This window comes from Cygnus atratus, chromosome 1, assembly GCF_013377495.2.
Source record: "Cygnus atratus isolate AKBS03 ecotype Queensland, Australia chromosome 1, CAtr_DNAZoo_HiC_assembly, whole genome shotgun sequence".
NCBI lineage: Eukaryota > Metazoa > Chordata > Aves > Anseriformes > Anatidae > Cygnus > Cygnus atratus.
Genome location: NC_066362.1, coordinates 186,611,437 through 186,636,526, shown reverse-complemented (window position 1 = coordinate 186,636,526; position 25,090 = coordinate 186,611,437). Strand labels below are relative to the sequence as shown.

Sequence of the window (25,090 nt, the reverse complement as noted above, 5' to 3'; positions counted from 1 at the left end):
ACATAAGCAGAGGCTGTTGGAAGGGCTGTGGAAGGTTGATCTGCCCTTGGTTCAGTGACAGGCCGAGGGAGCCCAGGTGGCATGTACTCACCCTTCTCCTCTCCTCCTGACTGGGGACACAGGAAAAGGATGATGAAATACATCCTAATTTCACTACAGAGCATCAGCTACAAACCATTAGCCTCCTCTCCTACTGAATTCAAAGTTTTGAGAAAGGGAATGTTTCTCGCAAGACAGTTGGTTTGTGTGAATGACGCTTGGTTGTCTATGCCTGACAATGTCCTAACAAGTTAACACACTGTCCTGACTAAAGCACCATCCAAGTTATTTTCAGAGAGGCCTTAAAGTATTGTTCTGACACAAAAGAATTAGGATGCTCCACTTAGGCATGTTAACGGGGAATGGCTTTGCTGTCTTAAAAATGAAGAATTGTAAAATTGCGGGAAATTGCTGAGACTGAATGCTCGTAATAGACTAGAGAGGTCTTTTACATACGAACATGTTGTTTTAGAACATCAAATCCTTTATCAAGTTTACCAGTCATTTTAGTAATAGTGTCAGTGTCCAACCATAAAGAAGTTTTCATCTGCATGGCTTGGTACTATATCACATTAAAACAGATGATGCAGTTATGTGTCCAGCCTGGCAGCAACTTGCCCACTGATGCAGAAGACCAGGAAAGGTTTAACGACCTTTTTGTAACTTGTGTAATTTCAATGCCAGCAGCTAATACTAGTCCAAGAAACTGTGATGTTTTTGCCAGTGCCCCTAGATGTATTCATTAACCTCTAGAAGTAAGAGTTATAGCCACAAATACCCTCTGGCACCCTAAAGTATCTTCAATTCAGCATCCTTTGACTTAAGAGTAACTATAGCTTTAGTATAAAAGTAGCAGATATAATGATGTAAGCCAATGACATGGATTAACATGGCTCCTCCTGACAGAAGCCACTTGCTTGGAGAAGACTCCCCAAATCCAGGGTGCATGGTGGGAGCCTGAAGGTGCTGCAGTCAGAGGGGGAATTTCATGTCTGGCTGTCCAGGCTGAGTTTGGTCTCCGAGCTATAGATTTCCATCTCCCAAGTAATCAGACTGGTGTCTTCCATACTTACAAACCCAGTAAAGAAAGTATGTCGAGAGCATAAATGGTAATATAATGCAATCAATTATATTACAGTCGTCTGAGCAAATAGTGGTGTATGGTCATTATTGAAAGCCTGGCCTTGGAAATCAGGGTTCTTTGTTCATTATTCCCCTTTCACTGTTCTACTCCTGGCTCTACCCTTATAACTCTGTGGAAACCACTTCTACATGCTTCAGTTAAATGGGTTTACATGTTCTTACTTATTAGTGTCATTTATTAAATAAAGAGAAGCTACTAACTTGAAGATTGCTACTACCAGTCAGTAAAATTTGAATAGGAAGGGAAAAAGGAACTGCAGAAGGATCAAATGAACAAAACGTTTGATACTTTAAAAAGTAATAAATAAATAAATGTTTTTGTTCTATAAAAGCACTGGCAGCTTTAAGAACTACATCTTCTATGTACCCTCTGTAGGTTTCAACACAATTTTGATTTTATAAACTCTTAAGAGCTTTCATTTTGTGAAATAAATGCAATTTAACATCTGTTCTCTGCAAAATACTACGTACCAACTGGCTTAGATGATTTCAGTGCACAGAAATATAGCTAAAACACTTCACAAAACTTATTTAACTGGGTAACTGGGTCATAGCATTTAGTGCTGCTGACTTGTAAAATAACTGAATTTTACTCAAAAGCATCTATTCAAGGCATTTTTTTTGCAAAGATGAGGAAAACTTGTAATAGGTCACACTGAAAAATGAACACAGTCTTCATGGATAATGCCATTTGTAAAAGACACCTGTTTTGCATGTGGTTTTCTCTCTCCAGGTGTTTTTGAAAGGCAGTTTTACTTCCAGGCTCCTCGTAATTGACAATATTTATTTTTAAAAAAATTAGTGTGATCAAATCAGTTAAGATGTTTTGTAAGGAAAACAATGCTTAAACAGCAGAGCTCTACAAGTCAAGCTTATTTTTGGAGACTTAAAAGTCAATATAGTCAGTGTCTATGGAAAAATAAAGCTGTCCACTGAAACTTGCTTCCTGACTGCTGAAACTCTGGAATACATAATGATTTTTCTCAGAAGATTATTTTTACAATAGATTTTTTCCTGTATTACATCTAAAATAACCAAAAACACATCCCAAGACATGAGCCAGCACAGAGCAGCACAGTGCATGTTGCACATTACTTCCAAGGAAGTTCATGAAAGTTAACTGAGAAAAGCAGGTTCTCATATGCTATCCAGAAGTAAACAAGTGCTTGCAGTGGATGTTGCCTACCTGGACATCAGTAAGGCCTTCGACACTGACCCCAGTAAGATCCTCAGAGATGCTGTTGAAGTATGGGCTGGATGAGCAGATGGCGAGGTGGGTCAAACAATGGCTGAACGACCTGGTCCTGGGGGTAGTGGTCAGTGGTGCAAAGTCTATTTGGAGGCCAGTGACAAGCAGAGTGCCACATGGGTCAATACTGGGTCCAGTCCTGTCTAACACCTTCACCAGTTGACCTCCAGAAGTCAACCTTAACCATTCTGTGATTCTGTGAAGTGACATTTCTTGAAAAGTTCATACTACTAGAAGGAAAATTTCCAGTAGAAAAGTTCAAGCAGATGAAAAAAGTTGAAAACATCTAATGGTCGAACACCTCTCATTTGTACTTAGGAGATATACCACTGTAGGAGATATACCAGGGTGAAGGGGCAGGAAAATGTGCCCACTGTGGAAGCTTTTGCTGTTCTCGGCCTGAGGAGTGGCAGACATTTTGTTTTAGAAATCAGGCCCTGATTCTCATTTTTAAAAGACTTGAGAGTGGCTCTATGCACCTCCACTCCACGTGCTGCTGCAGTCTGTGGTCTTCAAGAACAGGGCAGAGCTGCGAGGCCAGAATCAGTCTTGGCTGCTATTGGGGCCCATCTCACCTCTCTGCCCCCAAAGGAAACACGGAGGAACAGCTCGTAAGTCTCCCATCTTCCCATGCTTCAGCTGGGGCTTCATAGGTTTCGCCTGACATGCAAGCACTCAGTCCTGCCCCTTGCATTTCCATGGGGAATTAGGCAGCTTCTTGGACATGAGTGATGAGGGTTCCTCTGCCTCTTTCCTTGTTCACTAGAGCAGAGGGGATCATCTCCAGCAGGATGGATGACTGCACCCACTGAGGCCACCAGGGGTGTTGGAGAAGGGAGCTCGAATGGTGCAGGTCAGCCAGACTAACTCAAGCTATTCTACAAAAGGTGGGCAAATATTTTTCTTGAGCAGCATGTTGTTCATGAGGATGTGAATGGCTGCTCTGAGCAGCATATGTTTTTCCCTGACTGCCTCCAAAGCACAGTGCAGCTTTGGTGTCTGGCCCCACTTTTCTCCCCCAGCCAAAGCACGGCTCAGCATTCATGGGAGGTTCTGTTCAGCTGCTTCGGGCCTTCATACTCTGAAATGGAGACATCTGTTGGTTTGAACCTCCTTCAGGGCTGAGAGGGTGATTAAGTCTACTGTGTGCTGAATTTGAATGTGAATTGAAATAGGAGTTAAGTTCCTAAACAGCTTTGAGGATCTGTGCCTGGGCTTATAAAATTCAATTAATTAATGACTAACTGGAGACCCTCTAGGGCTCTTCCATCTTTGAGGTTTCAGTATAGCATCTCCCCTCCTGGGCCCATACTGCATGCTCTGAAGGCATTGTTATGCCAAAGGAAGGAGGCAGACACATTTACTAACTCTTTAATCTATTACAATGCCATGTAAACTGTAGCACACACGTTACTGTGGCTTGGCAGGGAGGATCAAGACTGGGTGCTACCAGACCTTACGCACTGGCAATGGTTAGTGCATTTCTTAACCTCTCCTCCTCTGGTGACCTGTGGCATCCAGCATGGATTGCTAAAGCTGATGGACATTAATTAACATTACTGGAATGCCATTAACGTTTTTACCAAGGATTATACCCCCTTTAACTTTCCAAATATGGCACTCCACACCAGTGTTTAAAAAAAATTAGAAGCAGCAATTCCTGGAAAGAGGCAGTTATTGATGATATAATGCCCACAAGTGTCAGCAGATGTTATTCCTTATAAAAAGGCATGTGGCTCTAATTTGGCACTTCTTGCCATCAGGAGGAACTTCTTGCAGAGCAGATGTCACTTCCAATTCTATATTTCAAGGGTGCCTGTGCCCTGTTAAAAATGGCATATCAATTTAGAAGCAGGCATGGTGCCACTGGAGCAGATGGTTATGAGCACAAGTTGTGTTATAGAACTGGTGTTTGCAGAAATGTGGATGCTGGGAATGAAGTCCTACCCAGGAACATCAAAATGTTCTTACCCAGGAAAAACTCCTTCTACGTAGGTTGATACATGCTAATTAATGCTTTAGTACTGGTAGAAATGGATGTTGTCAGTACTGCTTTTATGGCTTTTCAAGCTTTTGGGCAACCATTGATGATCCCAGGGGCCATTTTGGCAGCTGAGGGCATTGGAGTATAGATGTGTCCTTGGGAAAAATGCTGTCTATGCTTGGTGTTACTTCAACAGCTCTGCAGCGCCTGGGAACTGTTGCAGTGTGGAAGACTGCTCTGATGGGCAAAACGAGGAGGAGAGGTGGTTCTGGACCTGCATTCACCCATCTCCTCTGTAAGGCAGTGTATCACCCTCTACCAGCCAAATATCTGAAGCAAAACTGTGCTTCTGTCCTGAATAGCATGTGCTTTTTCTCTTGCTTTGAAGTCAACGCTCCAGTTGCCCTCATTGGGATAAAATACAGTATTTCTTAGAAATACAGCCTTCATGAAAAAGCTCATTTCAGTAAATTTACTAAATGTGATTTTTAAAATGTTGCTTTTTAGATAAAGCTACTTCTTTTCTCTCCCAAAATGAACCTGCTGAAATTAATTTAAATGTTAAATTGATACGTAATATGTTCTTAACTTGTATCTTCAAGTAGAGTTTCCAAAAGCATGATGAGTATTTTACTGTCTTGAAGTGTACCTCAGGCATTAAGAACCAGCCCTTCCTATAACTAATTGACAGACTTCAGTGACTAAACAATAAATCAGGTTACTCTTATCTGATATGATTGAAGTCTTCATCCATATGTCTAGAAGCTTACAGCAGATGTTTCTCTCTTCTCAGTTAGACAAGGAAACATTTCCCCCGTATGCAGTCCTACTGCATCAGCTTCTCAGGGTACCACACAAGATACTTCACTGCGGTATTCATGATATGGGATGTTTCTTGTCACTCTGATCAGAGCTGTACACTGAAGAAGGAAAGCTTTTAGGAATGTTCTGGTCATGAATGACCTTCTTATTCTGGACTTTTCACCTGTGACAATTCAGCTCCAAGGTGTGCCAAGAGATGGCCCTTTCAGAAGGTGATTTTTCAGGCCCATTTTAAAATGTCTGCATACTACAGGTATCCTTGGAGGCATTCCAATAACCTTATGTTACCATTTCTGACAAATATTATGATTGACCAGCAAAACATTTTGCTGCCTTCACTTTATACTCTGTGGGGCTTTGATTAACCAGCCACACAAATGAGCGCAGCTAGCCAAGCAGCTGTGCAATCAGCCAGTGCTAGGCAAAGCTACCAGCAACATATGGTGAAATTTTACTCCATAATAGAATACTCATCTTGCCTGGTAGGGTTGTAACATTTCCCAAGAGCCCCAATAAGATGTGTTGAGTAATCCAAAGTGTGGCACAGTCAGCAAATTATCTGCAGTTTCCACTAATAGATAAAGAAATTTTATTTTGTGGTGAAATTTTCACCTTACCCAATGAAGCCTATAGCACGTCAGCAGGGAGCAGCATGTAACTCCACTCAAGTAAGAAATCCACTTAACTGGCTCCTAAAATATGTATTTTAATTGGTGAGATGAGATGAATAAGTATTGATACAAGGAGGTGTATCAGCAGAAGGTTGTATTTTTACTATCTATTATGTATGAAGGACACTGAAGATAGGTGAGTGCCTCAAAAAATAATCTAGATTTCAAAAACTCAGCGTCATCAAAAACAGTAAAACTCGTAAAGGTGGGAATTTCAGTTCCATGTCAACACAGAGAATTAGATTATCCATTTTGTTTATTTCTACCGAGTCAATTATAGAAGTGCCACAAAGCTCGATTGTTTCTACCACATTGTTGCAGACCAGCAGCTATAGGATTTGATCCACACAGTGGATGAAAACAGTGCAGGCATGAAAAATCATCCTCTTACCTTCTGTATCATGAAGAATTTGTCATATTTATGGTGAAAGAACAAAAAGAAGTGTAAATATTTATTCACGTAAACATAAATTTTATCTGTCTAGCTTAAGTCAAAATATTACTCTTCTGAACTTGCCTTTCATCAGCTTTACAGACAGTGGACTCTTCAAATACATTTTGATTAATGGAAGTGGGGCTAAATTTTGGCAAGTATCTATGTTCTAACTGCAACCTAAAACCATGCTTCTTGGCTCCGGGGCCAGCTGTGCTGGCAAACAGGGAGGGCCTGGACATCTCCTGGTCCCGTGCCCTGTTCTTTGCAGTGTGGCTGTTGTTGGCGCTGCTCTTACTCTCTCCAGGAAAAGCTGCTACAGAGGTAGTTAGCCTAAGCAGCACCAGGATTCAGCCAATATCACTAAGCCCTCTATTATTTAGCAGAGTAGACACAGCCCCACAGATGAACCCTCAGCTAAAGGCCATGTCTGCAGAGGCATCCTGCTGTGAGTAGGGCTGCTGGTGCTACCTGGGCAGTGCACCTTCCAGTTGAGTTGGGAAGGCACAGCCCAAAGGGGTGTCACTAATCATCAGTGCTGGTGGGATTCATCTGAACAGCCCAAGGGATCATGAGATATGGAGAGGCACCATGCTCCTTCCCTTGATGTTGAAGGGGCTGTCTCAGAGGTACTCATCTGCACTGCAGAGACCCAAAGCCATCCAAAGCTCAGGGAGATGGTTCCTGTCCTGACAGGCACTGCAGATTTGGCTCCTTATTTCAGTGACAGTTATCAAGCTCAAAATTCACAATGCAAGTTTCTGTTGAATGCTAAGACTTCGGAAAAAATCGGCTTTTATAAACACACGTGGGCTTGAACAAGCCTTTTCTAAAATAAATATGATAAGGAAGGTTATTGCTAAGACACCTTTGTCTGAGCTAAAAATATGCAATGGGAAAAAAAATAATTTGAGGTAAGTAAGCTAGGTTTAAGGATTATGTGAACATCAGTCCTCATACACCTCCTTTTTCTGGATAGAAAAGAAACATGTCACCAGCTTCTTCCTGATCTATTGCCCATTTGGCCTTGTGTATTGGGAAATACCAGGCACTGGCTCTCAGCAAAGACAAAATGACAAATTAACTGGCTAGTAATCTCATCTACTATCATAACTTCATAACAGCACAGTAAGCCCTAAGGACTAATGATCACACTGTACCACTTGGTCAATAGCATTGTTTCAGAGCTGTACATTCACTTGTGTCTGTTGATGATTACACTGCAAAGCATTATATTGAAATTTACAGTGTTGAGCTTTAAAACACTAACCCTCAAATCAGAGAAATAAAAAGCTCAGCTGGCAAGCTGCAAACCTTGTAATCAATGTATAAAAAATACCATTTTACAGCTAAAAATTGGAAATAAATAGCGGTCCTTGATTAAAGGATGAGCATATGTTACAATTGAGTGAAAAGTGTGTCTTGCATTTTTAGTTTTAAACATCGTGTGATTATTCACAGTAGTTTAGACATTTTCCTTATCATAGTGTTACCCATGGCAGTGATTTAAAATTTCATTTTGAGCTTGTATATGTGCTTGAAAACTGGGGCACAGAAGTGCAGTCTAGGAAAAAACAGCAACAACAACAGCAAAACAGAGGAACAATACATCCCAATATTTTGCAGGCGAAAAATATATATATAATTCTAGCCTCATTCATCATCAGGTTTTCCTGCTTGCTTTCTGTCTGTCTCTGCTGTTCTCTTGCTGTGTGAATTTGGAGAGCAGCTCAACTCTTTCGTCCTTTTGTTATTTGTAAAGCTCATTGAGTTCTGTGATTGGAAAGTGGTTTAAAAATGCTAAGTGGGGTCACCGCTGAAACAACTAGACATAACTTTGTTGTTATTAAACTTGGCGTCAAGTATTGTCCAAAGGTCTCTAAGATGGAAAGGGCTTGCTATTACTCTGGGTAAATGTTTGTGCTTCGGTGAACATTCATGATGCAAGCACGTTCCCAGTGTCTCGGGTGTGATTACAGCTGTGGTAGAGATCTAACGGCTCCAAGCCACATTTGACCTGCTATGAAGAGCTGGAAACTTGCTGCGTTTCGAAAGGCTGCACATAGCAGCCCATGAGACAGGGAGCCACAGAAGCAGCTGTGCTCGCGCTTTAATACTCTTTGGGGTCTGTTTCTCAGCAAAACAGAGACCCATAGGGATTGTCAGACAAGCTATTTTTCTAGAAAGGACCTAAGCCCTCCAACAGAAGGAGGTTTTATTGCCATCGAGTGCAGGCAGGACAGCTGTGGCAGTGCAGCTCCAGAACGCAGCCCTTCATCTCTCTCCTCTCAGAGCAAGACCTGTCCATGCCACATGCTTTAATTCACATCTTGTCAAACACAGATTTCCCCCAAACCATGCTCCCGCTGTTTTGCAGTCGTATCTATTATCATACCATATTTGACACTTTTTTTGCCAATTTTGTAAGTAATTCCAGAAGAGGAATGGTTCCTGCTAGTGACACACACGAAAGAGCTTTCCTGTTCTTTCAGGGAAGTGGTTGAGTCACCGCTCCTGGAGATCTTCAAGAAACATGTGGATTTAGAACTTGGTAGCATAGTTTAGTGGTGGACTAACTAGCTTAAAGGTTGGATTTACAAACTTAAAGGTTAGACTAGATGATCTTAGAGATCTTTTCCAACCTGAAGGATTCTATGATTCTATAATTCCAGGAGTGATTAGCCCCTGAAGCAAGCTGTTTCAGGGTCAGATGGTGAAGGGGACAGTGGTGCATATGGACAGAGGGTGTCTCAAGACGTCTGGTGGTGCATATGGACAGAGGGTGGCTCAAGACATCTGGGAACCCCTGGGATTTTGGTCATGGTTTTCTCTGAAAACATAGCCTACAACATGTTGCTGGCCCTGACTTCTGCATGTCTTCACTGGTGTAACAGCATAGCTGATGAGTGGGTGCAGCTGGGACTCTCCAAAGTACTTGCAAGTCTTCAAAAACATTTTCTTCTTCCTTGTGTTTTTTTTTTGTCTGTTTGTTTGTTTGTGTGTTTTCCACAAGATGAAGAGTAGGATTCATTGATGCTCGTAGTGAGGAGGTGTTAAAAGTGAGACTGAAGGCCTTTGGCTCTAGCAGATCGTTAATGCTCTGTTAAATACTCTCCTACAAAGTCAGCAGTGCAGCTCTGCATAGAACACAGAGTCTGCAAAAATACAGGACGATTTATGTAGGAGAACCCAAATGACTTGCCAGGTGTTTCAAAGGCAAGCAAGGAGTCTCCCCTGGTTCAGGTAAAATGCAAAAGTAGGGGAGTATGAAGAAAGAGGTACAATACAGGGGGGGATGTGATCACCTGAAATCTGTTATGCACAGCACATCTGGTGTTTCTCTTCAGGCTCTTACTTAAAAAATAACAACTGTAAAGATTCTGGGAGGACTGATGCTACTGACTCACCTGCTGCAAATAATAGTGGAAAGCATTATCTCATGATGGACTGACAAGTACCATTTAATGAATAATCTTTCTGATTTGTTTTTTTTTTTTTTTTTTGTGGATGTTGCCTACCTTGACTTCAACAAGGCTTTCAACACTGTCTCCCATAACCTCCTCATAGGCAAGCTCAGGAGATGCGGGACAAATGAGTGGACAGTGAGGTGGACTGAGGGACTGAGAACTGGCTGAATGGCAGAGCTCATAGGGTTGTGCTCAGTGGCTCAGTCTAGTTGGAGGCCTGTAGCTAGTGGTGTCCCCCAGGGGTAAGTACTGAGTCCAGTCTTATTCAACTTATTCATCAACGACCTGGATGATGGAACAGAGGGCACCCTCGGCAAGTTTGTGGATGACACAAAACTGGGAGGAGTGGCTGATACACCAGAGGGCTGTGCTGCAACCTAGCACTGCCAAGTCTACCAAACCATATCCCTAAGCACCACATCTACATGTCTTTTGAATCCCTCCAGGGATCCAGAGATGGTGACTCAACCACTTCCCTGGGCAGCCTGTTCCAATGCCTCACAACCCTTTCAGTAAAGAATTTTTTCCTAATATCCAACCTAAACCTCCCCTGGTGTAATCTGAGGCCATTTCCTCTCGTCCTATCACTAGTTGTTTGGGGGAAAATCCTGCCCCTCACTCTGCTACATCCTCCTTTGAGGTCATAGAGAGTGATAAGGCCTCCCCTGAGCCTCTTTTTCTCCAGGTTAAACAACTCCAGCTCCCTCAGCCGCTCCTCAGAAGACTTGTTCTCCAGACCCTTCCCCAGTTTTCTTGTCCTTGTTTGGACATGCTTCAGGGCCTCGATGTCCTTCTTGTACTGAGGGGCCCACAACTGAACACAGTACTCAAGGTGCGGCCTCACCAGAGCCAAGTACAGGGGCACAATCACCTCCTTGGTCCTGCTGGCCACACTATTTCTAATACAAGCCAGGATGCTGTTGGCCTTCTTGGCCACCTGAGCACACTGCTGGCTCATATTCAGCCGCCTATTGACCAATACCTCCAGGTCCCTTTCCGCCAGGCAGCTTTCCAGCCACTCTTCCCCCAGCCTGTAGTGTTGCATGGGGTTGTTGTGCCCCAACTGCAGGACGTGCACTTAGCCTTGTTGAACCTCAAACCAATTGAACCACTTCTTCCTTTTCATGTTTTTCCCCTGCTCCAGCATGGGTTTCTCTCCACGGGCTGCAGTCCTTCAGGATAAACCTGCTCCTGCAGGGGCTCTCCATGGGCCGCAGCCTCCTCCAGGCCACATCCACCTGCTCCACCGGGGGCTCCTCCACGGGCTGCAGCGTGGAGATCTGCTCCGTGTGGGACCTATGGGCTGCAGGGGGACAGCCTGCTCCACCAGGGGCCTCTCCACAGGCCGCAGGGGAACTTGTGCCGCGTGCCTGGAGCACCTCCTGCCCTCCGGCTGCACTGACCTGGGGGGCTGTAGGGCTGCTTCTCTCAGTTTCTCACTCTTCTCACAGCTTCCATGCAGCATTTCTTACCCTGTCTTAAAAACATTCAGAGGTGCCCACCAGCCAGGTTAATGGACTCTGTTTTGTCCCGGGCTGGTGGCCGCTGTAGCAGCTGGAGCCAGCTGGAACCGTCTGTGCCCAGCACAAGATGGCCCTGGCCTCTCATCACAGAAGCCTCCCCTGCAGCCCCCAGCACCTGGCCACAGACACCCAATACAGCCATGCAGCTTGTCTTACAGAGAGAGCACTTTTTTATCAAATGATCAAAAGCCAAATAGTTTTTTCTCACTTTTTCCTCCTGGCAGCTTACAGCAGGAGGTGCACAGGGGGCTCTCCAGGCCTGGGGGATTTCTGACTCAGGGGACCTGACCAAGTCCTGTTTATTAGCCTTCCCATCCACTCATTTCTTTAATCAGCAGACTTCGTACACTGTGTTTTGGACAGCAGAGGCGTTTGTAGCTAGCTGCACTTCATCCTCAAGACCTAGAAAAGCTTTTTAATTTTTATATTTTTCTTTGTAGGATTTTATGTAATTCCCCTTGGAAGCTCATTCTTCAGCAAGAGAATTGCAGATTTGTGAACTGAAACATTTTCTGTATAATAAATTTTACAGTAGAGAATAAAAGATAGGCATATGAGGTTTCAATTAAAGAGCATTTGAACTGCATTTCTCTGCAAACAATAGGAATAATTTCCTCCTCAAGGTTAGCGTTTCTACAATTTAAACTTTAGAACAAAGAGCCAAGGAAATAAAAAAATTTCTACACGTGGTGCTACCCAGGCCAACAGGGTGACTGCATATCCAAGAACAAGGAGTAACTCTGGAGGAGGATGCAAACAGACTGAGGGAGACACATTTGCTTTAAGATACCTTGTCTTTTTGCACAGCTGCGGAGAAGCCTTGGCCAGGCTGGACCAGCCTTTCTGCTGACATGACTTTGCTGAAGTCAGCAGTGTTTCATCAGCAGACAACTGGGCACATGGTCTTTAATGGCTGTTTCACAGGTCAAAAGTCTTTGTAATTTGGGTATAAAACAACCGTCTGCTCTGCTGAGGGGTTGTTATGTGTACAGCAGTGTAAAGATGACAAATGTTTCAGGTTTTCCTGTTCCTGCACAGAGTACAGCAGTCTTTTGTTGAATTTTTAATGTGGCTTATTATTTGAGTAAAGGTCAAATGTTTTTTTCTAGAAATCCATGTATACTGCAGGTATAATACTTTAAATTATGACCTATATGCAAGCAGCCCTAAAGACAGAGCAAAATTTAACACTGTTTTGTCAGAGCCAAAAGGTATATTCTTCCTTTGTCAGAAAAGAGGATTTCCTTTTCCAACCTGCACTTTTCTTCTAGCGGATTTTCAGTAAGAATAGCAAAAAAAAAATCTTCTTTCTTACACACATTTAAGAAGCCTACGTCTTAAATATACTGGAAACTTGGACACACCAATTATTTTAATAATGTTATCATTACCCTGCAGGCAACACCTAAACAGTATTGTGTTGTATTTTATCTTTTAAAATAATAGAAATAGAAATTATAACCCTTTTCTGAGATCCTATGTATTTCTTGCTACTATCTTTACTCACTTTCTCAAGTAAAATCTTCATCCTTCTGCAAATGTTCAAGTACAGACATACTGTAATCTTTTGCTCTTCTTAGGTTTCTACGCAATAGATAAAGAAAACACTCCAACTTTGCCTTTTTCAAATGTTAAGGAAAGATTGATTTCCTTATATCTACACGGAGTCTAGGATGTGATTGTTCCCTAAATGGCAAATGCAGGAGGAAACCAAACCCGTAGAAAAAAGGTGTTGATAGAGGTCAATATAAGCTGGAAACCTTGGCAACCAAAAATTCAGTATGAGAATATGATTGAAGTGGATGTAAGAGTTAAGGCAGAATTATTTTTTCAGTTTACTATTCAAATGTCTGAGTGTAATCTGAGGAAATGCTTGTGGGAAATCTTTCTTGGGTGGGAGAATTTGGTGCAACGCACCACTGAATCCTGCTATTGCTCTTTACTCTGAGAACTAGTAACACCCAAGTCTCTGGGTGAGGGTATAGGATAGCTTCTGTAGCATCTACAGAGCCCCAGAAAACTGCTACACCCACAGATTTAGAAAGTCCCTGATTTACTTAGGAGCCTTGCAGCCAGGTAACTATATGGAGCTAGACCAAAAACAAGTTTTAAGTTCCTGTTGGAGTCAGACTCCAACAGCTGCCAACGCTTAGCATTTAAGTAAGTTGCTGGGAACTCTTTATTTCTATATAACCATTTGTGCTGGAGAAAATCCATGTAACTTAGTCCAAGTTGCAATGTGAATATGTTTTTGTAGATTATAATTGCTAGTACAAGCTTGGTCTGCATGCCACAGTTCACATACATTTCTTATGAGCTTATAATTACGGCAACTTTGGTCTCCTGCAGGTTCCAGCTTTGGAAATGAAGAGCAAACCACTCCTAAGGCATCTGCACCTTCTAAAGATGTACCCAAGGGTAGCAGCAAGAGCACAACGCAGGTATCGAGCAGCACAGCGACTCCACGCAGGAGCTTACTTCCAGCACCAAAAACTGCCACTGCACCTGCTGGTATGTGTTCCAAACTTGTGTACCTGAAATACCATCTGCATTAGCCCAAGAAATACAGAAACCTTATCATGATACTATTTTACTGCTTACTTAGGTAGTCCAGCAAAGTGAAAGTCAAGGGAGGGGGGTGTCCATCACAGTCAGGAGTGACTGTCTCTTACTGTCAGAAAACTGTTTAGGTCCATCTTCTGCTCTCACTAACTGGGAAACAGACCAATCTGTCAACACAATATATGAATTTCTGATGACCAGACAATAGGTGGCACGATTTTTTTCCCTTTTGATTTTTCTTCCTTTATTTCTTTATTTTTTTCCTTTCCTTTGATTTTTCTTTCCTCTCTGCTGGTCCCTAAGTTACATCATTTCAGGCTATAGCAGTAGTTGATTAGTATCAGATTTGCACCTACCTATCTCCCGCAAAAGCATTTCTTTTCCAGCTAGTGATAATGGCATGATAAGCTTTAAAGGGCTATTTTCACGCTTCTGTAGAGGAACTTTTCTGGCCTCCAGGGTGTTTTTGGTTTCTTTTTGCTAGAAGCAAGAAGACTGCTAGAAATCCTGTGCCTTTTACTACTTGTGGAGCCTCACAAGTGAGTCATTGCCAGGGAGGTTTCATTATTGGGGCACTGCCATGAGCTGGAACCAGTGTTTGGTATGCAATCATGCTAGTGTGGACATGCAAAATCTAGTCTAGGCAGGACCAGCTAAATAGCTCAGGCTGTCATCTCTGAGTTTGCACAGCTTCCAAGTCTCAGACCCACACAGAAGAGCAGAAATTGCAAAATAATGCAAACCAGTATTGATCAGGAGGGAGGTTTCCAGAAAAATAGATGATTTGCCATCACATTGGGGAAGAGAATTACTGAGGGTGGCTGAAAGCTACATTTGACTTTTAATTTAGGTTTTTAATCTATGAAATTGTTTAATTTATGAAACAAAAGTCCAATCTTGTGCTAGATTTTAATTCCTCTAGAGACAAAGCTAAAAAATAAAAAGCAATACAGCATTTGGACTATTATGAAAAATTCTCCCAATATCTGCCATCCAAAGAACTTTTGTTTTCTATATCATCACTCAGTCTCTGTGTACTTTCCTTCAGACCATTTGTTATTGTCTCTGCATGACCCTCCATTAACCATGGGTACGTTTGTTTCCGTGGGGGCACCCAAATGAAAATTCTTCAAGCTGGCTGTGCATGAACTTGTGAGCCTCAGCCCATGTAAAGAGCTCTTACTGCTATACTGTGCCTGAGTTAATAGTCCAAGTGGAGACAAGGCAGCATAACTTCTGAATTGAATTTACTTCCCTCCAGCCTGCCACGTGTGGTGAGGAGTCCTTGTGTCTGTGGGTGCATGGGTCCACATAGATGGGCCCTGTGTAGGACGTGCAGTGTTCAGGCTTGCATGGCAGAGCAGTCAGCTTTGTTCTTCCCATTGCAAGGCTGTTAGTCTGACTCTGCTGTTGCTTCATAAGCTTTTTTTTGCAGACAGGAAGCTGACAGTGTGTAGAACAGGAGGCAAGTTACAGTCCGGCAGCCCACCATGGCCTTTCCGTGCTGTGGAGATAGCAGGTGTGATGGGGATTTTTCCATATACATGCTTTTGCAAGCCACAGTAGCAGAGAGACAGGAGGGATGCTCCCAGAACGTTAGATCCATCACAACTGGAAAATAGTTGAGAGAGCAGCCTTGAAATGACTCTTCACTGCTCTGCTGGGCAGGGGCTCCAGTGGCATACCCAGCTTTCTCCCAGCAAGGCACTTTGTGCCAGCAAAGACTGGAGCCCATTGCCACCACCTCACTGAATTTATAGTCTGGTCTTGATAGGGACATTCAGTCAGGTGAGTACAACTGATTCCTGCTTCATTCTGGAAAGAAACTATGTATGTAAAGTAAGGGTACCTGGCTGTGTTATCAAAGGCAGATGCTGAACAGGGACAGCTAGCAAGTTTGGAAGGTGGTTGTTGTACCCAGTGGGCAGAAGCAAAAGAAACTACGTTAGTCTGGTGTAATTTTTGTATAATTCAGGTACCTGCAGATGTATCTGTGGTCAAGTCAAATTTTTTTTTTTAATTAGAATAATGTTATGGTTCCTCACAATGGTAAGTATCTGTTGGAAGCAAGGACCAAAATAAATTAAAGCAATGATAATGACAAGTATTTTTTAGCAAGTCTAATCCTGCTTCTCTTGCAATTATGTATGAATGCTGTCTGCAGATCCCACTGTGATAGGGAGCCCTACAGAATGTAAGGTCTTCTCTTTAAATATTGTTTGGACAGTTTTGCACATCTTTTAAATGATGAAGCACAAGACCATCTCCTTAAAATTGAACTCTTCATTAAATTGGAAGGAAGATGCTACAGATCAAATGAAGCAAGTGGATAAAGGGCAGTGAAGTGTTCATATTGCTTTGGGCTTTATGATCCCAGGCAAACAAAGGAATCTAACAAAAGCTCTTTACAACTCTGTAGACCCCGTATTTTAAATATGTCAGAGAAAGTGCATTGGTGTGCTGAAAAGGCCAGTCTCCAAAAGGATGTCCTGGAACAGATAGGGTCTAGAGGTTGAAAGACTGTACAGATATTGTAAAAGGTCTGCTTGTACTGCCTTTGCAAAGTGGAAAGTACAACAGCTGGCACAGGCTGACAGTCTGTGCTGGGCAAGTCTGGCATTAAAGCTGGACATCACAGAGCAGAAGACCGATAACAATAAGGGAGCAGAGAGGTAAAATCAATGTTTAAAAAAAAAATTGAAAAGGTACTAAAATTAATCCACCCCCTACCCACCATGTGTCTCTGACACCAGCATGTTTCCTGTGAAATGAATGCCATGCTCGGGAAGGCAGTCAGCAGCAAAGAAACTTTCACCAGTGCTCCAAACTGAAAGGAAAGCAAGGGGAGCATGCAGCAGACAACTCTAAGCAGACCAGGGATGAAATGTCTTGAAAACAGCAGAAATAATAAATTTATAATAATTCTACCAAGCTATTATCACATGATGGCAATTTCTTGCACAGAGAATCCAAAGGATAGGAGAGTAACTATGGCATAGGAAGATGGAATAATAGAAGAGAAAATACTCAAGATGTTCTCAAATTAATGGAACTACAGATTGCCTTGTTCCAGTGATGCCCCATGTTGGATGCCCCTCTATTGAAAGTAGTCTTTGTTCTCAAAGGGAATGCAAGTACAAGAGACCCTGACTCTAGTTTTGAGGATAGGTATAGAGCGTGACTTTCCTGGTACTTTCATTTAAATGCTGGATCCAGGGAAGATTCAGAGTGTCAGCAATACATCTCAAAAAAGTCTTAGCTGGACATGGGTTTAGTCTTATCATGTTTTATCATGTCCATGGTTAGCACCGTCAGCCCTTCTTTAATAACTGTGTAAGATATCCAGCACTATGATGCCAGGGTAGGCTTGGAGGATAAAAGGGTAGGTGGTTAGCCCCTTCCTGGGAAGGAAGGCCTCAGCCTTGTGAGCCTGCTTGTTGCTTGCCTTTTATTTGCAGCTGGCTCATGAGGACAGCATCTGCAGAAGGATGATTGGTGAGGCACATGTCTACCTCCCACCTCAGCGCAGTTTCTCCACAGCAAGACAGGCAGCAGCCCAGACCCCCATGGAGTCATGGTTGGAAGGAACAAAACCACCACAATTTCCTTTTCCTTTTTCACCCCGTGGCAGGAGACAAGACAATGCACAGAGGCTGTGAAGGAGGAGAGAGGGATGGTCTCTGCCATGGCTGGTCCAGGGATGAGTGCTGAGTGGAAGATGTTAGCTGGGGGTGAAAGACATGCACTCTGTTTGTACCATGTACCCCTCCTTATGTAGTGGGGAGAGTCCCTGCCTCCAGCAGGAAGGACTTTTGACACACAAACCAACACCATTGTGAAAGTAAGGCATATTTTCCCATAACAGAAAGTGAATAAATAACATGACCTTAGGGTGAATCTTGCATTAAGTAAGAAGTCACCAGCCCCATTCAGTTGACATCAGAAGGCTAAGCTGTCCTATAACCAATGCTACTGAAGTCCCCCATATAATAAAACTTCTGAAAAGCAGAGAAAACATGATACCTCTGGTTCTTCTATACTTTCTGTTTACGTGGAGAATAGTATGATAGATATTCTAGGTATAATAGTCTAGCAGTGACCTAGTATTAATTGCAGTAGAGCTTAATGTTGCATATGCATTTTATAAACACATATTTCCAACCTCCTGTGCAAGATATCGTGGTTACTAAACTAGGGTTTTTAGACTGATCCACCGCTACAGCTAAAGTGCACAGACACTATATATGTGTTGTATTCAGCATCTCTTATGAAAGTAAAGAGGAGAGAAAGTATTTCATAAAAAGAATGGCAGTCTTAAATACAAAGAAAGTTTCTGAAAGAGTGGAATGTCAGGTGATGTAAGAAATGCATTTGTATTTCAGAGAGGTACATGATTTTAACTATGTATGAGTAAGAAATGAATTCAAAAAGGAGCATATCTACCTGTACTGATGAGTAGAAAATAACAAAAATCACATTGAAGCTTTCATGTGCTAGATGTTACCTGAGAAGAGCACCTGTGCTGCAAATTCTCATTGAAAAAAAAAAAGACAGGTGCTTAAGAGAGATTATACTACTGATATTGCACTCAAATTGCTTGACAAATAAATTGGACTACAGCATAGATCACCTTTAATTAACGAAAATGGATCCTTATAGCTGTTGCTTTGCAGTGATTCAGATGATCAAAAAAACTCTGGCAAGAGACAATAGCAGTGGTAATTCATTGTCATGAAAATTGTTTTGAAAACATGAACTAAATGGTTTTTGACTGGTCTACTGAAGAATTGCAGTTAATTAGCATTCAGTGTCTTGCACAGCCATTTTTTGTGTGTTATTAGACTCCTTTCAGATTTGCATACCTGTCAATATATAGAAAAAGGAAAAAAAACACACACACACACACAAAAAAAAAACAACCACAAAAGAACAAAAAAAAAAAGAAAACATACTTGAGAGGAAAAACCAAGATAGATCCTTTAATTTCACTTAAACTTCTTAACTGTTTTGAGAAATGCAGTGATAACCCAATTAGTACTTACCATTTCTGTTACTGCTTCATATTCTGTTTAAAGACTTAGGTGGAAGTAGCTCTCCATCTGGAACTTTACACCAGCTTCCACCTTAGAAAACATATAGGCCTCCTCCTTCCACACACTGATAAAAATGTGATCTTTGAGGCACACACATACTGAATTTTCTGTTTTAAATTTATCTGAAAATGTGGGAATATCTGCAGAAAGAAATGTTCAGAGGCAGCAGATTAACAATTGCTCACCCTCTGGGGTATCTGTTTTACAAACCACATAGGTTAATGCCCACCATGGGACAACTGAGATTCTAAATCAAACCAGGATCTAATTCTGTCATAATTTGGACAAAAAAAAAAAAAGAAAAAAAAAAAAAGAAAAGGATACATATGGCCTAAAACCTCTTTCTGCAGTTCCCTTTTCATGCTCAGGTTCTTCTGTGACTGTCTGGGAAGGTCCTAGAGTATCTCAACTTTCTGCAGACCTCAGATGATCAATTAACATGGGTGGAAAAATGGCTAGAGCATCAGCATCAGGGTGTTGAGATCAGAGGTACGAAGCCCAGCTGGCAGATAGTTATTTTGGCATCCGTTAGGGATTGATACTGAGCAAATACTGCTTACCATCTTCATTGAAAACCTGAGCAATGGGATAGAGCACTCCCTCAGCAAGTTGACAGATGATAGCAAATCAGAGGGAGCTAGTCAGTATGCTGGAGGGTAGGGCTGCAGTTCAGAGGGACTTCAGCAGGCTGGAGAAACGTGTCAGCAGAAACTTCGTGATGTTCAACAAAGGCAGATGGTGGAGAATAACGGCATGCAACAGGACAGGCTGGGGCCAGCTGGCTGGAAAGCAGCTCTGCAATGTGCCCTTGCAGGAAGAAAGGCCAGCTGTACACTGGGCTATATTAGTGAGAGCGTGGATCAAGTCATTTCCCCTCATTCAGCACTTGAGACCACTCACAATTGTGTCCAGTTTGTGGAATCCCAGGACAAGAACGATGTAACATACGATGTGACATACTGAAGTGAGCCCAGTGGAGGGCCGTCAAGATGGTAAGATGGTCAAGAGCAGGCTGGATCAGAGGATTGGTCCCTCCAGCACAGGAGGTGTGTACAATTCTGTGTGCCAAGAACATCTTAGGCCCACACATGTAAAAATGGTGTGCCACCGATGTGTTATTTTGTAGTGTGGTGCTCTTTCGCACACTCCGGAGGAATAACTTGGGGGAAGAGAGCTGAATGGTAGGTCTTCTACTGTACTGAGTACTGAGTGCCTGGCTCCCACGAGGACAGTAGGACTTGCATGCAATTCAGGGATAAAAAGAAAGTGTGTCTCAATCATTGTGTATAAGGATTTGAGGTTTACATCTGACCACCTCTGCACAGTTTTTATTCCCTTCATGTAATACAGCTTCCTCAACAGCCTCATCCCTGTCTAGTCTCGTTCAGCCACATCCTTCTCTCAGAATACAGAACCCCCCAGAACTGTGCTGTGCTTTGATAATTTGGCTTACCCTCAGATACTGATACAGCTCCGGACTCCCCTGTGTGTGCCCACACTCCTGATCCAAACTGCCAACCATCAGGTTGCCTCCTGTTCCAGACCTCAGCTCTATCCAGCAGGCTGGACTTGTCAGACAACAGTCTACGAAATTAGGGAGCTGAAGGGTTTTATATTCTATATATCTTGTTGTGGGGTTTTGGGGGTGTGCGTGTTACAGAATACCTATTTCAGCGTGGCTATTATTTAATGTTTATCTCACAGACAAGTGACTGTTATTCCCCATAAGAAACATCATAATTCATGTGCAATGACAGTAGCAATAAAGAATTCACTTGAGCAGCTTGTTTCTACTTGGCCCATTAAATTAAAGACGATCAAAAGTATTGTTCAGAAACTAACCCAGTCAATTCCTGAGCTTTTACAAGTACCGGTAAATCATACGTAACAGGGCAGACTGCTAAATATGATCAGTCAAGATGAAAAATAGGAGGCCAGTGTTATCCCAGCCCTCACCGGCAAGCTCACAGTGTAAAATGTGCTTCTTTTAACCAGCTGCTGCAAAATCCAGACAACACAACCTCAACAGGAGGGAGAGGGATGAGCTCAGGTCAGTGTGAGGGGGCAAAAAATGAGCACCAGAGTGCTTGCAGGGCTAGAAGGGGATGAGTCGGCTGCTGCTGTGTTCTCCTTTGCAAACTCTTTCCATTAAAAGCTGAACAGTAAATATATAGTGGTTCTCATTCATTCCTGTACTGGGTATAGGGATATGGAGTAGATGCTGCATGTGAAAGTGGGACATTCAACTGCAAATTTTCCAACCTCTTTCCCAGGAACTTTACTCTGAAACTTGCCATAGCACAACTCTGTGAGGAAGTAACAATAAAATGCTGTGGGATCCATGTAAAATGACAGTAAGAGGAAGAGTAGCTATCTTATCTCTGCAGCTAACTTCAGGTGTTCTAAGTTACTCTGAGTTTTTCTATTTAGTCCAAAAAACAGTTAATTTCTTCATTTTTTTCCTTTATTTTTTTAATACCAGACTTATTTTTTTAATAAAGAAAGCAAGCAATCACTTTTAGACAAGTTGCTGAAATAGCCCTTGTCCTTATCTTTTTTTTTTCTCATCAGATTGGCTTTAAATTTGAAACAAAAACAAAGGGAAAAGTACAAACATTAGCAGTTTCTAGTTCAACAAATATGTAGTCTTTCTTCTACATCTACTTATTTATTCAAAGCCTTTCAGTGACTCATAGATCACAGGACATACAGAGTCTCTAGAGGGAATTAGACTGCTCTTATTCCACAGAATCCGTCATATTTCCAGCTTTGCTCATTTTGTCTCAAGCAGTGCATGCGTGGATGTGTAATTACTCACCAAGGACATGACCAGCCATGGGTATCAGGGGGGAAAAGCAGAAGCAAGCTCGAAGTGGCTATCTGTGTCTGTGAGTGACCGGAAACACTTCCTTGGGGTTTTTCAAACTCACAAAGTGCATTACTTAACTTATAAAACACACCTGAGAACAGCTGGAATCCGACCAAGTGCAGCCTGTCCCATTGAATTGTTAATGGTGTCTGCAGCATGTTAGGGTCTGTTTCGGAAAAAATACTCAATGTGTAAGGTAACAGAAAGTTTTCAATCTGAAATGTGTAAGCAGATTGAAGCCTATCTCATTTTACTGGCTTTTAAAGACTCAGAAAGGTACATGTACGTACACGTGCTGATTCTGCAGCAGCCCTGGAGAAGACGTCTCAGATAGTGTGTGTTTAGTTCTGGTTTCTGGCTAGCGTTCAGCACTGCTGAGAGAGTGGACAAGCAGCTTTCTTTGTCTGCTATCTTCCAGGTGATTGCTGAATGATTTAACATGTCTGAAGTGTTTTTTACATTTATTTCTAATGATTTTTTTTTTTTTTTTTACATTTTTTCTAATGATTTTTTCTTTGCTCCTTGTGTTCGGTTTGAAGCAGACTGTATGTTAATTAGGAAATGTAAATACCTTTACAGAACTGTGCATGGGGATGCATTCGTAATCACAGCAGTAGAAAACACTAGCAAGTATTTATGCTCACAGTTACCTTATGGCCTGAAATTTCTATTTCTGCATGCAAGAATAGCTTTTAAAAGAGAGAAAACTTTGAGAGATTTATACTATCATTTAGTACAGAGTTAACTGGAGTTCCACGTTTCCAGTCTGCAGGCAATAATAGTTAGAGTTTGAAGTAAAGTTTGTTCTTGGTCAGAATGAATACACTTTAAAAAAAAAAAAAAAAAAAATCAAAATTCAAACAGTGTGCAGCTTCAAGAAATGTACACTTGTGATGCTTAGTTTCCTTTTTAAATTGTATCTGACATATTTTCTATTATTTTGATTGTATGCACCATACCTTTTGACTTTTCATACTCAATATGATGATCAGAGCATTATTTAAGGCTTTCCATGCATTCAAGCCCATTGTAATGACCGAAATGTTTGTCTTGTATCCTAAGTTGCTCTCTTTTTTTAAGCATTTGGACAGACTATTTTAGACTTGAAATTCCAGATTTCTGGGAAATGAAAAATTCTGAACCCAAACTCTCATCATTTAGAAATTAATCTTCCCTGCAGGAACTTCTCTTGAAGTCAACAGGGTTTCTGAATGTTTCTCTTTTAACAAGCTAACAGTTGTTACAAAGGAAAAGAAAAAAAAAAAAAAAAAAAAAACATTTTTAGGAAAACTTTCGGCACAAATTTTATCTGAAGTCTGATGCCAAGGACATCTCTTTTCTTAAGATTTGCTCATGGGTGGTGAGTTTAGCAGAGCAATAGCAGTTTGTTCCTGGGGACTGTCCTGTCTTTTGCCTTCTGCACACTTCCTAAATCCCTCCCTGCTAAGGAGGGCCACAGAGCAGCCACCAGGATGCTTCAGCTTGGGAAGGAGAACCCAAATAACCTTACAAACTAATGGAGGGCAGTTATCTCCATTTACTCCCTTTGTTATTAATCCTTCTCTCCCATCCTTGCCGAGATATCTACTTGCCTCTTTGTCGCAACCTGCTTGAGGCTCACTCTGCTGATCTCTCCTGTGCAGCAGCCCCTGACGGGCACCACCATCCATGCATGGCTCTGGCTGCAATCCACAGACCTCACTTCGCCCTCTGCAGAGTGATGGAGCTCTCAGGGCTTTTTTGCTGCTTTTCTCTGTTTTGTTTTGTTTTGTTTTGTTTTGTTTTCACCTGAGCTCTAATTGGGGAATTGTTGCTCCTTGCTTTGTGATTAAGGTTAAGAGCCTTAACTAATTCCCCAGGTGTTCCTCATTCAAAACTTCTCAAAACCAAAATTAGTTAAGTATTTGTATGCCCTTTGTTACTGCTGAAAGCAAAAGGAAAACACTTCCCCTATGATTCTACCACTGTACGTGCTTGACATCTGCTGTAGAAAAATTTACAGAGGAGCTTGGTGCATGGCCCATTTACACACTGTATTCTTATTCTGAAAACCACATTAAAACCAAGACCTGACTGCCATGGAAAAAGTAATGCTCAAATCTGTAACCTTATAAACTATATCGTATAAAACAAGCTCTGTTTTTGTCTCACAACTCCCATCTCAGGTTGCTTTCACTCAGTCCTTAGTAATGACATGGCACCATAAACTTGTTTTATGTCCTGCTCTGTAGTAAAGTGCGGTGTAGCAGGTGGCAGATGCGGGAAATTTATGTCCTCAGTCACTTCGCTGCAGAAAGTATTTATCACAAACAAGAATCGCAGCCTCAACATCTCCAATTTACAAACAGCAGAGAAAACAGAGATGGACCAAACTATGAAGAGTTCAGTCTTTACCAGCTAGTGATGACTGATGGGGTGATTTTCCTGTGAAGGGTGGGAGGGAGTCAGAGAGAGTGTTAGACCTCCTCCTGTGCCATCCTCTTGAAAATACAGTTGGACTCAGGGCTTGTTTGTGTACCCATGCTCTTCCCAGGCATGCTCCACAAGCAAATGCTGAGACAGTGCTAGAAAACATGAACCGCGGCTTGTGGTGCGTGGCGAATGCTGCATCTGCAGCTCGCTGCTTGCAAGTCCTGACCCAGGCAGAGGTGGAAGGGCAACCGAGGCATCAAAGATAAGCCTGATACTGCAGTTGTGACCAGCTGTGGCTTTACAGATGGGGGAAAGCTGGTCAAAGTGTCCCTGAAAGTAATGAACATATAAAATTACCACTATTTTTTTTTTACCCATATAAAATTACCACTTTTCTCCACTGTTGAAATAACCAGAGCACATTTGCATTGAGCAAAATGGAAGACACTGCTAGTTTTTGGACTGATGCTGTCTTTAGGTAGCATAAAAAAAATATGGTTTTGTTTTCCTGCTTCAGATACTTCAGCTTCTGTGGGTCATTTTCCTGCAAGACTTCTGTGAATGTACTCATGAGAGATGTGAAAGCTAATAAGGCAAACATTGTTTTTCCTTTATGAGAAATCTTTTCGCTTTTCCTCTGAATCCAGGGGCTGCCACACAGTCCTGCAAACTATGCAACCCCCAACAAACACTAACTGTTAAAAAGGAAACCAAACAGGAGAATACATTGATGTCTCAGGGATTAGCTTCTTCTTGTTGTTCAATCTTAATTCCTTGGGAGTGTTTTCTGCTTGAAATCCTGTGGCTGTGACTGTCACAGGGC

General features: G+C 42.1%; 1 protein-coding gene across 1 annotated transcript in view; it reads left to right on the top strand.

Annotated features, from left to right (window-relative positions):
* Nucleotides 1–25,090, top strand: part of MTUS2 (microtubule associated scaffold protein 2) — a 177,572-nt gene that overhangs the window by 92,914 nt on the left and 59,568 nt on the right. Inside the window, exon 4 of the mRNA XM_035542552.2 lies at nt 13,681–13,842. Coding sequence (XP_035398445.1) covers nt 13,681–13,842 — 162 coding nt within the window. The remainder of the gene's footprint in view (nt 1–13,680; nt 13,843–25,090) is intronic.